This window comes from Chenopodium album, chromosome 20 (genome assembly GCF_948465745.1).
Source record: "Chenopodium album chromosome 20, dcCheAlbu1.1, whole genome shotgun sequence".
NCBI lineage: Eukaryota > Viridiplantae > Streptophyta > Magnoliopsida > Caryophyllales > Amaranthaceae > Chenopodium > Chenopodium album.
The window spans coordinates 16,034,194-16,051,425 of NC_137853.1; the positions used below are offsets into that span (position 1 = coordinate 16,034,194).

General features: G+C 36.3%; 2 protein-coding genes across 2 annotated transcripts; one reads left to right on the plus strand and one right to left on the minus strand.

Moving 5' to 3' along the window:
- Positions 1-613: 613 nt before the first annotated feature.
- On the plus strand, positions 614-8,344 carry LOC145598525 (uncharacterized). Its single transcript, XM_081654894.1, has 2 exons — positions 614-4,628; positions 5,202-8,344. Exons 1-2 carry the CDS (start codon positions 1,053-1,055, stop codon positions 7,773-7,775), a joined length of 6,150 nt encoding a protein of 2,049 aa, XP_081511020.1. The 5' UTR covers positions 614-1,052; the 3' UTR covers positions 7,776-8,344.
- Positions 8,345-10,148: 1,804 nt separating this feature from the next.
- Positions 10,149-16,829, minus strand: LOC145598192 (uncharacterized). The gene is made up of 4 exons (XM_081654512.1): positions 16,292-16,829; positions 12,471-12,554; positions 12,308-12,397; positions 10,149-10,498 (listed from the first exon to the last, which is right to left on the minus strand). Exons 1-4 carry the CDS (start codon positions 16,706-16,708, stop codon positions 10,235-10,237), a joined length of 855 nt encoding a protein of 284 aa, XP_081510638.1. The 5' UTR covers positions 16,709-16,829; the 3' UTR covers positions 10,149-10,234.
- Between the last annotated feature and the right edge of the window lie 403 nt (positions 16,830-17,232).

Consider the following 17,232-nt stretch of genomic DNA (forward strand, 5'->3'; position numbering starts at 1 on the left):
ACGTGGGGATCACGTGCACCAGTTTACCCCCTTCCCTTTTAATTATTTACCCTTTCTTTCCCTCTAACTCTTTTTTCTCTCTCCTCTCAATTTCTTCCCCAATTAAACCTTATTCTTTCCACATGAAAAATATAAAGAAACAAACAACTTTTTTTTTTGAAAGAAAGAAAGAAAGAAACAACTATTCAACTAAAGGGAGACTTCAAAAATAGAGAGAAAGAAAAAAAAAAAAAATCCATAAATCACATAGGGTTCAATCTAATTTAATTCATTTGCTATATAAGAAAGATTATTGCATACACTCGGGTGCACCTAGAGTTTAACGTAACTTTTTTTTTTTTTTTGGCTCAATTACTAAATTCCTCTATTAAAATAATCATAGCCTGAGGAAAAATCTCAAAAAAAAAAAAAAAAAAGGAAAATTTTTTTTTTTTTTAAAAAAAATCAAATGAGCACAAAATTTGTTAATGTGCACTTGCCTTTTTACCAGCACGGTTTGAGAGGGCGACATTCCAATGGAATATTAGCAAAAATAACGGAAGGACAGCAACAGCTAATAAATTAAGCTGTCATTGCGCCAATTTCTCAAAATCAGGATATTGGTTTGCCAAAAAGCAGGGGAAATTAAAAGTACCATTTTTTAACATTTTTAATCATCAGTTTAATTAAGCTTTTTGGTCTCACAGCCTACCTTTTTTCTTTTGATTTATTGGGATTTAGATCTGTAATTTTGCGCATTTTTCCACCTTCAAACTAGTCACTCAAGTTCCCACTTTCTTCCCACTTCTTTTTTTTCTCTTCTTGTTTACTATCAACATTTCCCAAAGTTGTTTGATCATCATCTTCTGCATATTCAACTACATGTAAGTAAACCCACCTATTTTTTACTTATTTGTGCCACCAATTTTTTTTGATGAATTTTGGACCTTTTTTGAGTTCTGAGTACTGGGAATTGATTGAATTGCTGTAAATCGAACTGGGTTTCGTTTAAATTTTTCTGGGTTTGTAGTTTCATACAGATTTGAGCTTGGTTTGTTTGAACATTTGTTGAGATGGGTAATGATGGGGTAAAAGTTGGTATTCAAATCAGGAAATTTGTGATCATAACAATAAGATTGTGTTATAGATCAGTTTGTAATCATCCATTTGTTGTGGGTTTATTGTTGTTCTTGTTATTTTTGTATAGATCATTCCCATTTTTGTTTTCTATATTGGTGTCTACCTCTCCTGTACTTGTTGGTACTGCTGTTTTACTTGGAACCCTTTTGAGTTTTGGTGAACCAAATGTTGTCCCTGAGTGTGAGGAAGAAGAGAAACCGGCTCACGAAGTTGTGCAGTCGAAAACGGGTGGGTTTGAGAGCACAACAGTTGTTGAGGAGGATGAGTGTTTTGGAAAAGATAGGAGGTACACTGAATTGAGCAGAGAGTTTGTAAAGACAACTGATGAAGAACCTTTGCTAGATAATACTGATAGATTAGATAAATCGGAAATAGATCGTGATGATGGTAATGTTGCTTATAGTACAATATCTACTGATCATAATTCAAGGGAGGTCAGATTTGAGAAAGGATGGATTGATGAATCAAAGAGTGAGCAAGAGAATGCTGAGATTGAGCAGACTGTGGACTTGGGTGATCAAATGTTTAAGATGGGAATTGTAGTCGGTTTTAGTGATGGCGAAATCCTGGAAACCAGGTTTTCTTCAGTTGAGAAGGTACAGGGTGAGCACTTTGAGGATTATATTTCAGCAGAAGGATCAATTGATGCTCAGATGGGGGATTATTTAGTGTCTTCCTTGGAATCGCAGAAACAATCGAATGAAGTTCTAGCTGATAGTATATTATCAGCTAAGGAAGTTCAACATGAGAATTTTGAAGATTACAAGTCTGCAGAAGGATCACTTGATGTTCATGTAGGGGATCAATTAGAACCTTCACTGGCATCATGGAAACAGTTTGATGCTCTTGATGATCGGTTATCCAGTGCTCAAGAAGTTGAAGAGAGGATGTTTGAGGGTTATAATATAACGGAAGGATCATCAGAGGCTCAAATGAGGGATTACTTAGAATCATCTATGAGATCATGGAGACAAATGGGTTCTGATCATGATGAACATGGTGAGTCTGATTCCGGGTCTGATGGAGCTGAGAGTTCCTCTCCAGATGCTTCAATGGCGGACATTATCCCTATGCTTGATGAACTAGATCCACTTCTAGACGATGAAATATTACAGGCTAGTAACCTATCCCGTCAAAGCTCTGCTGCAACGATGGAAGAGTCTGTGATTTCACCAGATAGCAGCATTCATTCTGAAGATGAAAGTGATCATAAGGATCACGAAGCTGATGAAGGTAAAAGTGATAATGATGATGACAACGAAGAGGAAACTCAAGTTGGTAAAGAAGATTCTGCGAAGTCTGCGATCACGTGGACAGAAGATGACCAGAAGAATCTTATGGATCTAGGGACATCTGAATTAGAAAGGAACCAGCGCCTGGAGAGCCTTATTGCTAGGAGAAGAGCAAGGAAGATAACAGGAGATAGGAATTTGATTGACTTGGATGGGATGGACCTACCTTTTCCAGTTGCGCCAATTTCAACGAGAAGAAACAATCCTTTTGATCTACCTCAGGACAACTCTTATGCTCACTTGGGGCTACCACCAATTCCTGGCTCTGCACCATCTATTATGCTGTCTAGGAGAAATCCTTTTGATCTTCCTTATGACTCTAGTGAAGAAAAGCCTGATCTTTCAGAAGATACTTTCCAGCAGGAATTTACTGAAGTTACTCAGAGGGAGGCATTATTTCGAAGAAATGAGACATTCAATATGGGATCCACTGGTTTTGATTTAGGAAGACCTAGTCGATTTAGACCTTATTTTGTGCCAGAAAGGACAGATTCTGATATGATGAGCTATTCTTCTCTTTCAAGACAGGTAAGTGAGCTTAGCGAGTCCAAGGCAAGTTCTGTTTCTGAAACTGAGTCAACTTCTGCAGGAGCAGACCAGGAAGAAAAGAAGCTAATAGAAGATGACTCTGTTCAAGAAGTTGAACCCAGTTCTGAGATGGATTATGCTTCTGTCCTTGTTGAACATGGAAGTCAGTCTTCTGCAGATTTGGATTCACTGTCAGGTGAAGAACAGGAGAAGAAAGATTTTGTTCCTCGTGAGCTTGAAGTTGAGCTCGGTAGGGAAAGGTCTTCTCCTACTGTTGATTCTGATGTGATGGGATATCCTTCTCTTCAAAGACAACTAAGTGAACATAGTGAGTCCAAAGAAAGTACTGCTGCTGAAAAAGAATCAACTTCTGCAGGAGCATATCTTGAAGAAAAGATAATGGAATACAACTCTGCTCAAGAAGTTGAAGCCCGTTTTGAGATTGATCATGCTTCTGCCCTTTTGGAGCATGGAACTCAATCTTCTGAAGATTTGGATTCATTGTCAGATGATGAAATAGACCGGAAAGATTTTGTTCTCAGTGTGCTTGAAGTTGAGTTGGGTAGGGCTAAGTCTTCTTCTGCTGCAGCTTCCTACACATCTGAAACTATTGAATCAGCTGATAATAGAATCGATTACAGGGAAACTAATCCTGCAGTAGATCCGTTGCTGTCTCATAGCAAAGTTAGCCATAGTGACATCCAACCAATGACAGAATTAATCGAAGTAAATCACAATATCACTTCTAGCCCATTATCTGTATCAAAAGTTTTTAATGATGAGACAATGGAAGATGTTGACAGTGGTTTGGCAAACAAGGAGAAACGCCAAGTCAACAATCTTTTTAATGCTCACATTCCAGAGAAGTGTTCACTGGAGCCCTCATCGTCAGGTGTAACACCTGGGTTGTCACTAGAGACATCAGAATACAGTCATGCAGATGAGGTGGATGATAATCATCCAAAGGAACCTATATATGACTTCAGCCCACTCAAGAATAACCATTCCTTGTCCTCCTCTTCTTCTGATATGCAGAGAGAGACATCAGGGATTGATTTATACCATTTATCAAGTGATTTATTTGTGGTTGATGAAACGAATGTTCACAATCAAGATTTAGAGTTCATTTCCCAGCAAACTGAAAACGATGCAGATGGAGATGACTTCACAATGAACGATATTGGTGAACAAAGTGGAGTTTACATCACTGACTTCTCAGAGTTTAATAAACTCCCTAGTAATTCACCAACATCTGTAGTGGCAGAAGATGAGGTTCATTTGGCGAATGACAAAATACCAGATGATGAAGTTGCTCCTCATGAAGTAGAGAATTTTTTTGCACAGAAAGACGGTTCTGAAATTCATATTGAAAACAAGCTAGATGATATGCCTTCTGCTGATAGACACAAGTTTGCAGAAGATTCTATTTTAGCTCAAGAGAAAAACGAAGTTACTACATTGGCAGACAGTTATTCGCCTGTCCACTCCACATTGTCTTCTTCACAGGTTGAGTCAAAGGACGAAAATCAGGAGGAAGTGAATATAAACCAGCAGTTTCAGGTGTTCAATTCCGGTTTGAAGAGTCGTGAAAATGATGGGAATGAAACGCTGGAATTTTCACTGGATGAAAATCATTTCTTTCCACATAATTCTGACATCAGTGACCCCTGGGCTGATTCCGCAGATCAGGTAAATCATGTTGCTTATTCGATCATATGCCTTCGTATTTCTAATGACATTATACTGAGGATTTTGTGATCTTATTGACTGAATTATTGATAATTCTATTTGAGCTTATTGTTCTAGTATGCTCATGCTCATAACTAAGCGCAATTTAATTTAACCAACTAAGCACAGGTTGATGTATAAAATGATTCTACTTCCTTCCTTCTACCTATGTGGGACAAAAGTTCCCACAAGAACTTCACCATCGAAGGCTATGACATGAGATATGTGTATACTTTGAATGGAGTCAAACATCTTTAATTTTTAGCAACTTCAAACATGCATGTGAAAACAATTAGTGGGTCTTTCATTAATCATTATTTTTTTCCTGTTTCTATGGCTAGGTTGCTATTAATTCCCCATGACAATATCATTTATGTGTGGAAATATTCACATCTTATGCTGTGTATATGTTGAACTTATTTTTTTGGCTGTCACTGACATATGATTGTCTAATTGAAGGAGTTGGAACACTAAATGGCCTGGAGCCCTAGACTGCTAATTATATAATACTGATACTACTAGATTTGTACACAGGAACGATCCATCATTCTTAGAAAGCTTGAGGTTGATCAGGCAAACAAAGTTGATGAACCTGATAATGTTCTCATGGCTCAAGAGCCTCAACACGAGATATCTTCTGATCCAAGTCAAAGCAATGTATCTTCTTCCCAGCCTGAGGATTCTGAAACAACAGTTGCAGAATTATCATTTAAGAAGCTTGTTCAAGATGTAACTGGCACTGGACTGGTAGAGGAAAATCACAAGGTCTTTGAAGGATTTGAAAAACCAATAGCTGATGAGCTGATCACGTATGCAGAGAATGTCAATGAGATGGATGAAGAGTTGCTTTCTGAGCTGGATGCAGTTGGTGACTTCAGAGTGTCAAATACTGTACCAATCTTGGAGAATAGTGTGATAGATCTCAATGCTGCAATTGACGCTAATATACTTGTAGATGCTTTTGGTAAAGTATATACAAGTACTGAAATGCCAATCAGCCATGAAACATTGCTTGGAGATAGCACTAATGTAGAAACCAATCCTTCCAGGATTAAGGAATCAAACTTAGATTCACAGACAGTTAATTTCAATACTGATTTGCTAAACCTAGAAGCTCACTCTTTTGAAAATGTTGATGCTGTATTTGCGAAAGCGAGTGAAGAAGCTCACAAATCTGTGGTTGCTGAGTCTGTCCAGGATGAATTTATGAGAGAGGTGGAAGGTCTTTTTCCAGAAACTGATCTATTGTTAGGAGATACAGAACCACGGGGCAGTACCTCTGAAGTAGTAACAAACACTGCTGATGCTGCCTTCAATAGTAGGGAATCAATTCCAGAAAGAATTGAATCCGACCTTGCCTCTCTGGAGGGCTTTGATCTGGATCCTCACTGGAATGAAACTGTTTCAGAAATGCCAATCGTGGATGCTAAGATTATCAAACAGTCTGCTGCAGATGTTGAGAGAGTTGAAGAAGAAATCATTGATAAATCTAATTCTGTTGAAGCTTTACCAAAAGTAAGTGAAACAGGAGTTGATTCTCTGGAATCCATGCCATTGCAAATACATAGAGACATTAAAGAGATAGATGTCTCATCTTTCATTGAGACAAGTACTGCACCGGATCTTGAGCCCATAGATCAAACAGAAAGTGTTGGTTCTGTGGAATCCGAGTCATCATTAATTGATAGGGACATCAAAGAGATACAAGAACCATTAGTACTTGATGAAAGTGATTCACTTGTTCATGAGTTTGAGGATAAGGCACCAGAGATGCATGTTCTTGGAAAAACACATGAGCCATTGCTACTGGGGAAAGAAGATACAGAGTTAAAAGAATCACTTCTTGTTGGAGTTAATGTCGGATCTGCTCTTGACACTGAAGATCAAATGGAAAAGTTTGATACCACAAGATCTGGGTCATTGCATATAGATGAAGAGGTTAAAGAGACAGAGGAATTGCTGGCTCATGAAGATAGTATCACTCCTGCTTCTGAGTCTGACGATGAGAGAGATAAATCTGGTTCATCTGAGCCATTGCAGCTGGATACGGACATTGTACCAGAATCTCCTGCTGTTGAAGCAAATATTCCATCTACGCTTCAGACAGAAGAGAGGGAAGTGGTTGGTTCCGAGGAATCCGAGCCATTGCAGTTGGATAGAGATATTCATGAGGTACAAGAATTTCCTGTTGTTGAAGTAAGTATTCCATCTACTCTTCAACCTGAAGAGAGGGAAGTAGTCAAGGGATCTGAGCCATTGCAGTTGGATAGAGACATTCATGAGGTACAAGAATCTCCTGCTGTTGAAGCAAGTATTCCATCTGCTCTTCTACTTGAAGAAAGGGAAGTGGTTGGTTATGAGGAATCTGAGCCATTGCAGTTGGATAGAGACATTCAGGAGGTACAAGAATCTCCTGCTATTGAAGCAAGTATTCCATCTGCTCTCCAGTCTGAAGAAAGGGAAGTAATTGTTTCCGAGAATTATGAGCCATTACAAAGCGACAATATTGTGGAAGAATTACGCGATTGGCATGTTGTTGAAGAAATAGCTCCTATAGAATCCAAGCGAATGCAAACAGAAACAGATATTAAAGATGTGCCGGAATCTCCTACTGCACGAGCCAGTGTTTCTGTTCCCGAGTCTTCTGATCAAATACTGACAGATGTTTCTGGGGAATCTGATAGAAATGTTGGGGAGTTGCAAGAATTGCCTGCTGTTGAAAAAATTGCGCCTGAAAATGAGTCATGTCAACTAGAAAAGGTCAGCTTTGTGGAATCTGAATCATTGCAAATGGATGGTGATTTTGAAGAGATTCAAGAGCCTCCTATTCTACACAACAATTTTGCATCTGCTGTTCAGTTCAAAGATCAAATGGAAATCAATTCACCGATGGAAGTTGTAGAGGTTCAGGCTTTGTGGGAACATCACCCAGTTTCTCAGCAGGAACCTGAAGTTGATTTTTCAAATATGGATGGTTCAAGAGCGCTCATTGTTGACTCATCAACCACTGACATTCAATCAATCAAAAATGAAGTCGGTGATCAAGGACATGACAAGAATGCTGCTGAAAATTTTTCTTCGCAAGTTGAGGAGGAAAAATCTAGCTAGTCTCGTGATTCAAGCTCCTCCAGCTCTAATTCAGGTGTATCTGTTGAAGATTAATGTTGTGCGAGATACGTTGTTTGTTGAGTGTGTCTATCACCAACATTTTGGTTCCAAATATAATTTTGAATGCCTACAGCTTTCTAAGAGCCTGGTTGGCTGGTTATTAGTGTCTGCTATAGTTAATTTGGGCTGCTTCGTTTTTGGAAAGTAGCAGGTTCATTGTTATCCCCGCTTTGTTGCAGCTGGGTTTTTTTGTGATATTTTTTTCGTTTGTGGAAAGATTGAGGTTTTCTTTGATGCTTGGAAGTCATAGTTCCTTTACTGTAACTGAGGCATCAAACCTTGTGTTGTGTTTTAGATGTTGTAAATTTTATACATTCATGTCACTAGTCTGTGACCATTGCGTTGTTCAGGATTTGTGAGGGGTAATTTCAGTATAGAGCTGAAAACTGTACTTTGGCTTCGTGTATAGAGAGTTCCTGTTGAAACTTGCAAGGCTAAATTTGTAAGCCTCCTGTTTTTGTAATGTACATTGTAATTTTTGGAATGAGTACTAGTTTTGACGAGTACCATGAAAATTATTACTGACATCTGACATTTTTATCTTTGTCTTAGTTTAATTGTTTACCAGACTACTGACATACTGAAATTTGTTCCTGTTTGTAGTTTTTGTACCAAAAACCAAAATGATCCTTTTTTCAGTATAATTTTCCTTATTGAATAAGAAAGATTGGAGTTCACCAAATAGGTAATGAAACAAATTGCTCTTTATTATACATTTTCACTGATTTTAAGATTGGTACTTAAATCATACAGACGTAGAGGTTCAAAAAAGGACTGCATGACGGAACTGTGAAATTGTATGGACTGGAGACTGGTCAAGATGAATTCTGGTCCACGTCAGACTGGACTCTTTTTCATCGTAGTAGTTTGGGTCAATTTATTGTCAACTCAAGTTAAACTGTTGTTAGTTAATTTCCGGGCTGCTGAGGCACAAGTTTTAAGTCACTGACTAACAGGTCTAACCAGTTGTCGATTAATTTTGGGTTTTGTTTGGGTTATGGGTTACTAGTACCACCCATAGTTTGGGTGCAAGTCGCGTTTGGGACATTGCCAGTTCATGTCAGTTTTTTGGGTCTATAGCTCTACTTGCAAATGATGTTACAGCAAATAGAGACACAGTTAAAGAAAGTATAGATTATATGGACTTGTGCATTTCAATAGAAACTGCAACGATTTCTGATCTGCTAACAACTCAATAAAAAAATTTAAAAAAAAAAAAAAAAAAAACGATATTCATTAATAAAAATGATGAATAACAAGTTTACAATTAGTTGATTCAATAGATCTATGTCACAGACTGTTGAATAGTGTGGTCATGCCAGTCGTAGAAAAACAAGCTTCTATTATGATTCCATTGAAAGTGTCAAGCTTGACATCAGTGGACTTTCAAGAGCAACGAGAATTTATATAAACTGGTTGATTTCTTATTATCTGTGATATTTGAAATGGGATGTGGTTGGTTTATCAGATGGTGTATCAGATATACCTCAATAATTGGTTATGTACAGGGATGCCTGCAGCTGCTTCGAGTGCAACAGATTTCTAACGTACTGAAAATATATCTGCAAGTGTTTAGCTGTTTGCTCTCCATATTTTGTAAGCGTGCCGTATGAATTGCTAATTTGACTACAGAAACAATGAAACCTTAAGAGATATTATGCCAAGTTGAATATTAAAATGTACATTAGCGATCCAGCGTTCAATACATATTTTCACCCATAACCCTTATTGGGAGCTTAATGTAACAAGCTGACAATTTCCCCGATGCCATCCTTCCTATGCATGGATGCTGATGCATGTGTCATGGTGCAAGCTGGTGTCATTACGTGTTGTTTAATCTATTTAGACATTCATAATGCTTGTTGTGCATATGGGTAAGGCTGGCCTGAATTAAGCCTCGGGATTTAGTTGCTACACGGACAATCTGCGCTCTTCTTGTGACATTAAGCTCAATATTATTTTTGGGGGTGTTTAAGCTTATCTGTGTGGGGCTACTATGCAGGAAGGACCATATATCACCTTGTTGGTGCTCCTTGGTTGAACTTACATGATCGTAAATAATGGGGTTTACATGCCACACTTGTTGGTCAAACGACTAAAGGACAATCATAATCAAATAGAAATTGACCATCACATTGTTCCATATCTGATTCATGAATAAGATCGTTCCACTTCTTCAAAAAGACTTAGTCTTCTGTAAGGTACTCTGACTTGTATAAGAGAAATCAGCTGCCAATTTAACAGAGTACTAACGGTCCATAAAAAGAAGACCATTTGTGAAAACAAAAAAAATGGCTAGAAGAGAATAAAACAGGACCATGAATCATATTTTGACTGATTTATAATTGCTAACTTGTTCTCAACTGAACCAAAAGAAATACAGTTTGTGACTTTGGTCTTCAGCAAGGCGAGGGAGCAGCTGCCACGTTTTCATCGACAACAAAAGGTATCGGTTTTGTTGGGGCAGGTAAACGCCCAATACTGTCAACTTTATCTGCAAGTTTTGGTGGAGGCCGTGCTGCTTTTGGGAGCAGCCTTCCTTTCTTGGCAAACCACTCAGGCTTAAGCAACGCTTTCAAGCCCAACTTATTGTAATGCACTTTCCTCACAGATCCTCCAGCAGCCTCCACAGCAGCTTTTGCTCTTACTGTCACCCTAGACACCTGCAGCAGCATATTCGACCAAAGTGTTTACTTAAGAGTGAAATCTTAAACAGTGCTAACAAGCTTGAGTTAGTTTGATTGTGAATTACAAGTTTCAGCACATCCAAAAGGGATTGCTCAATATCCGATTATAATATAGATTATCTTGAAATGTTGATATTCAAGAATAATCTCTCTGTTGTTTTTTTCATTTATTCTGGCTTTCACACTTGCCAATTTAGGAAAAATTCTTAGAACATTAGCATATCTAACCATTTTTAAGTGCTTAATTATACACATTTAGACAAATACAAAATAAATTTAAACTAGTTGATGGCCCGGGACATTGCCCCAAGTTGTTACATAAACAACAATTCTGAACTTTTGGAAAAGAAAGTGAAATTGCATAATTAATTATACCATCCTCTTTTTGTAACATATTTTCATTTCGGCCTATATGTTATAACATTGAAAACTGATCATTATAATTATCGATCCAATGTTAAGGTAATTCTTAAACGAACCTACTGGTATAAAAATCTAAAAATTACTTTAGAATTTCTAACTTTGCCACCATATATTGGTTACATTGATTTTCATTTTGAAATTTGAATCAAAATGGTCAATGTTTGACTCACTTAGTGTAGATTCTTGTTTCTAGGGAAGTTTGAAAAAAATAAGTGGATGTAAGAGAAAGGCGAGTAAACTAGAGAGAGTAAGTGGAAAGGTACAAAATAGTGTAGGGTAAGCGGAGTAAGGTGGTAAAGGGGTTAGCCAAAAATGAATATATATACAAGTAAATTGAACTTTTTAAAACACCCCAAATCAAAAAGTGAGTTGAGCAAACGGATGGAGTATCATCAATTTTGTAACAGCTAGAATTTTATTTTGGAAAAAAAATAAAAAATAAATTACCTATACTAAAGTTAGATACTTATAATAGGAATTTACAAAAGCACATTTGAAATCATTCCATGAACTATTGACTTTTGTGATTATTCTGATAAAGAGGGAAAAGTAGCAAAATATGATCAAGAAAAAAGCGATGTGTAATTGGGGGAGTACAATAAAAAAAATGTGGGTAAAATAATGTCGAGGGAGTTACATTTATTCTTATATTCAAAATTGGTTAAGTTTATGTAGAATAATACGACGTAGTTTATTACCACATAAACTCTATTATGTTAGTTTTTTAGGAATAAACAAACTCTAATGTCAAATTAACTAATTATTAATCATATTTAATTTGATTTCACTGGTAACAATCTATCATTACACATACTATATTGTATTAATAGTATATAAATACACAACACTAATATCTTATTAATCTAAAATTGTTTTCTATTGATTATAAGTAAACAATACCTAAAGTAACATTAAATTACAATGCTAGAAATGGATCTAGTTGTAAAATACGGAGTACTTTTCAAGTTTTCAATATTAAATGAATGATTATAGAAGTTATAGCTGATTATGGGTACTATCACTAGTTCACTACTGTGAAACGCCATATTTAAAATCTTTTATCAAAATAATGATATTAAAATTATCTATGCATTACTTTCCCTTAAATGAAAGCTAAGGTGGCACGATTTAACGCTTAGAAATAACCTTGGTATAAGTTTATTAGATTAGATAACATTTGGTCATATATATTAGAATGTCCTCCCAGTATGGTTTAATAATAAACATGTAAATCTATATAGCTGACACAAATTGGACTTGCAAATTTCTCAATACAGGTGAAGAATGACGCAGAAAGGGTAGGCAAATAGGAGTACTGCAGAAGCAGCATTCTTTAGTTAATATCATCTGATAGAAATTTACCTCAAGATGGATCGGCCATATTATTTGTTCTGAACCACGTCCCATCAGTCTCACTCCATCCTCTATCTGCTTCCCAATAGCTCCAGCCTCCTATTGGAAGCAAACGCTTGAAATGTAAAGCCAATGAGAATCAACAGTAGGGATAAGAATAGAGCATACGAACCTTGAGAGTTTTCATTGTGATCAACTCAGATGAATCAATTTTTCCCATATTTATAAGCTTCGCAATCTTCCCCAACCCTACTGGCTGCCACAAAGACACCAGAAATATTTTAAAAGAAGTTTACATTAAGAATCTACAGCTTCATATATAATTTATAGTTAATGTGGAATTCTAGGTCCATAATATCATCTTATAGAAATTAAGCAATTCAAAATAATCAAGGTTAAAACAATCAAGCAGACAAATAAGTGATATCCACATGATATACCAAGCCATATAATCATATATATACAAATTTCATCAAGACATTAAACTTGGTTCATAACATCATTGCTCTATTATTATACAAGTTGTATCTAGCAACCTATAGAGGCACATTTCATGGGAATAAGCAAATTCCAGTTCACAATTTTCTCATAACATAATACTCAGTATGCCAGGGAAACCACCAACTCTCCATCTTTCCCAATTTTTTATCCTCCTTATACACGGTCTTTGCTTCACCAGTCACAATTTTGAGAGCAACTAGAAGTAATACGCATCTCATCTCAACCACAAAATCAACCACCCTACATCAACTTTCATCACACCTGATGTGGCAAGAGGTCAGTAATTGGAATGGTAACAGGCGAGTTGATTATACAAAGGGATGGAAGCAGCTGCTAGTCTGCTGCAAGCCTGCAATCCACTCCTCTGTCCCTCTGTTTTTCCCACTTTGCTTATAACTATTATTATATTAAAAAAAATATGAAATTTCCCTTTTATTTTGAATTACACATTAATTGATATTATAACAACATACTAAAAATCTTTAAAAATTCAACAAGTGCATTCATTGTTTTTTTTAGCCAGCTTGTCTGCTGTCCCGTTTTGTAAATGTTTAATTTGGAGATAGTGGCTAAACATGGATACTTTTATTGGGGCCGGCCGCACATGGCAATGAATAGAACCAAAACTCTCCTCACTATTTTGTACGCATCCAAGTAAACTCATTTCATAAGCACATCAAGGGCCATTCCTGATATATTATAGGCCCGGGGCGAAACTTAAATAGGGGCACCCACAGGTGAAACAATAATGTTATGTATTTAATATATACTAATAGGTGGGTTGGCACTGACTCAATAAAAATAAGTTTTAATACTTCATTGTATAAGTAATTTGAGTTTAGCAACACCCAAATAAAGAGAACATAACCTTCAAGTAGAAATTTAATGTTTTTAAGTTAAAAGAAATAATAATAAATAAAAATTAAAAAAAGGAAAAAAATTAAATCTATTTGGAATTACATTAGACGAAATTATAAATTGTTCAAGCAAATAATATTATTATGAGACTATGAGTAAAATGTCAAAGTTTTCAAGCAAAAATAATTTTTTATAAAACAAGATAGCTGAAGAAATTTTCCACAATAAGACTCAAATCCTTGCAAAATTTACAGTTTTGGGCCTATATCCAAGTCAATGTTACACGGTACGTGGGACGTTTTGGAACGTGGGACGGGAACGGGAACGGGGAACGTAGGCTTTAGAGTTCCCGGAATGTATGACTCTAGTTCTCGAATTTTTTTTAATTAGAATTTTCTTTTTTATTAGACTTTAAATTATTTTTTTTTTGAGGGAATATTAGACTTTAAATTTATTAGACTAAATCACTAAAACTGAAAAGTACTCGTAATCAACTACTTCGTATTAACCAAAAAATTAATAAAAATATATAACTGTACACTACTATCAGTACATACCTAAAAACTAGGCAATAAAAATAAGATAATAATAAAAAGAAAAGATTACAGCTGCACATGACTACATGGAGTAAAAACAAGGTGCTAGTAATAAAATAATACAGTAAAAAGAAAAGATAAAAAGGGAGGGGTCCACCATTATGTTTAAAAATTAGGTTAGGGTTATTTTAATGATTTAAAGCTGTCAAGGACCCTTCTTCTTCCTTCTACTCACTTCTTTTTTCATTTTCCTCCATTAATAGAACTTGAAGCTTTAATTAAATTTAAAAACTCAAGAAAACAGAAGATTCCTTTGCCTATAAGTGGGTACCCTATCAAACACGAACCAGATCGCGAACCACCACGAACCAGAACGAGTAAGTTCCGCGTTTCGGGACACGCGTCCTGGTTCGCGGAACGCGCCGTCGTCCCGCGTTCCGTGTATCTTTGATCCAAGTAACCAACTGAGCTGTTGTAGGCATTGATTATAAAGTAGCATAATTCGTATATGAAGTAAGTACATGATATTGAGTTTTGGGACCCCTTCCTCTTGGGGCTCTGGCCGGTAGCCCCTCAATTCACCCCTCAGGCACAACTCCATTTCAGAAAATAAAGGTATGCATAAGATATGTCTGTCTCAAAAGTTCGTTTCACATAAATAATTTCTATAAAAAATGTATCTTTAAAAACTTAAAAGTCATAGCTATAATTAGTAAGAAAGGTAGTCTTCTAGAAACACACTTGAAAGCTATGTCTTTCTGTATATTCAAGAACAATACTAAATCTAAATTCTCAGCATTGGTGTCATTCACAAAACAGGGAAAAATCAACATCAATTATTGTCCTTCTCCATTATCCTACAAACCGTAATCCCCATGTAAACTGCTAGTTATAATTTATAAGAAGTGTTTCTTATCAATCAATCTTCAGCAAAGATCGATGAACTTAGCAATGCTAAACTTTGTAATCATGTTACATGATCGATTCAAAAGATCATATACCAACATTACAACCACTTAACTGACAGAATATGACTGTGATGGTGTCCATTACCAGCAATTTTTGCCCTGTTTTCAGACTATTGATCTATATTTTGTAGATTCAAAATGGCTAGGCGTCAAGGTCAAGTGTACTCCAAAAGATTCTTAATGTCTAAAAATATGAACAGTGATGAAAACTACCAAACTCCATAGAATCACTTATTTTGATCATACTCTCAAATGTTCTTCAATGTTCTCCAAAAGCCAATCGATGTAGAGTAAAAACAATCCCACAAAGATCCATCTTTATAGAAAATCATAGTTCTACTAATTTAGCATTTACACCACCTTAGTTTTTATTATAATAATATAAACATTTATCAAATATTTGTTTACTATTGATTGAAATGTTCTATTCTATAACCGAAGACTTAACAAAACCATTACTTGATTATGAACCCCCTCCCTCCAACTTCTAATGGGTTCAATCCCTATCCTGAACATTAGCAAGTCGACAAAGAAAACTTCAACATTAACAGGTTCTTAAAGAAATTACAAAAAGACAATTCAGCCATACAAATCATATTACATTGTTACTTGCCCATATATGTCTTTCACATGAAAACAGTAACAAAAACTCAAATTAATTGGATGAACATTCAGCACTGGGATAGTCCTACTCAATATTGAACTTTAATGAGTCACAACAGAGAAATCCACTGACATTTTTAGTTGCACACACAAGGTGTCCTAGCCACATTCTACTTTGCGAGCACATGATAAAACCGAATGCAATGATAATGGCAATAGATAAAAACAAAGATTGCCACTCCAATCAAAGGCATATGATATATAGCTTCCATACCATCACAATTTATCAGCTTACAAATGCTTAAGAGGCAATCACATTCGAACTCGAATATCATTTAAACCTCGCAAATGCTTAATCTCTAACTAAAATTTTTACATTCCAAAATTTCCTCTCATTTCTCAAACCAAACAAAAGTCATACAGTAAGATTCAACAATAATTCAAAAGAAAGCAAAACCCAGATCCAGCATAACCAAATAAACCCAATTAGAACACAAATTTAAAGAAATGATTGAAACTCACATCACCTGAAAAGTGAGGCTAAAGGGGTTCTTAAACCCTCGCTTTGGAAGGCGGCGGCGCAACGGGGTTTGACCACCTTCGAACCCAAACTTCATCGTCCCACGAGCCTTCTGACCCTTATGACCACGCCCAGCAGTCTTCCCCAAACCAGACCCAATACCACGACCTTTCCTCTTCTTCTGCTTTGTTGCACCTGGGTTATCTCTCAGATCATTCAAGCTTAATAAACTACTAAATGACCTTGTAGTTGAATACCCATTTCCCCAAAACGCTCCATTTGAGCAAATATTCGAAGAATTTGAGCATTTCAAGAGGAAATTTGAGATGGGTATTGAGGATTTAGCAGGAAAAGAGGGGATGTTGGGGTTGGAGAAAGAGCGGATTGAAGTGGAGAAGAGTGACTGGAGTCGTTTTCTTAGCATTTTTGAGATTGATTGGAGTTTTGGAAATGGGAGACTGTACCAAGAATGCAAGTGAGAAATTTGAGTAAGGAGATTATTAGTTTGATTTCATGGTTGAATCGATCAATGAGTTTTTGGAGAGAGAGTGAACAGGAGGAATAGGGTTTAAGAAAAAAGAGGTTTTTTTTTTTTTTTTTTTTTTTTTTTTTTAAAGAATACGAGCAAGCCCCGGTTTCTCAAAATGAGAAATATAAGTTGTTTCTCAAGGGTCAAAAAGGTAACTTCCACTTGTTATTAAAGGGTACAAATGTAATTTGTGGGATGCAATAAACAGATCCTACCTTCCTCCTTCCTCCAACACATCTTCATCCTCATCCTCCAACCCATCTCCAAGTTGTTTCAACGTGCATTACCACGCCACCGGTTTCGGCGGCTTCGCCGCCGGAATTAAAACGAAAACCCTATTAAAACAGAGAGAAATTAAGGGTATAGTTAACCCTAGAGGGTAATTGAGTTTTCCCTCCTCCATTAATTTCTCCATTGAA

What these genes read in the sequence shown, in the direction of transcription:
- LOC145598525 (XM_081654894.1), top strand. Translation starts at nt 1,053, where the DNA reads ATGGGTAATGATGGGGTAAAAGTTGGTATTCAAATCAGGAAATTTGTG. An exon ending in GGGCTGATTCCGCAGATCAG is followed by an intron (nt 4,629 to 5,201) that starts GTAAATCATGTT and finishes ATTTGTACACAG; the next exon opens with GAACGATCCATCATTCTTAG.
- LOC145598192 (XM_081654512.1), bottom strand. Translation starts at nt 16,708, where the DNA reads ATGCTAAGAAAACGACTCCAGTCACTCTTCTCCACTTCAATCCGCTCT. An exon ending in CCTTTAGCCTCACTTTTCAG is followed by an intron (nt 12,555 to 16,291) that starts GTGATGTGAGTT and finishes TCTTTGTGGCAG; the next exon opens with CCAGTAGGGTTGGGGAAGAT. An exon ending in TATGGCCGATCCATCTTGAG is followed by an intron (nt 10,499 to 12,307) that starts GTAAATTTCTAT and finishes ATGCTGCTGCAG; the next exon opens with GTGTCTAGGGTGACAGTAAG.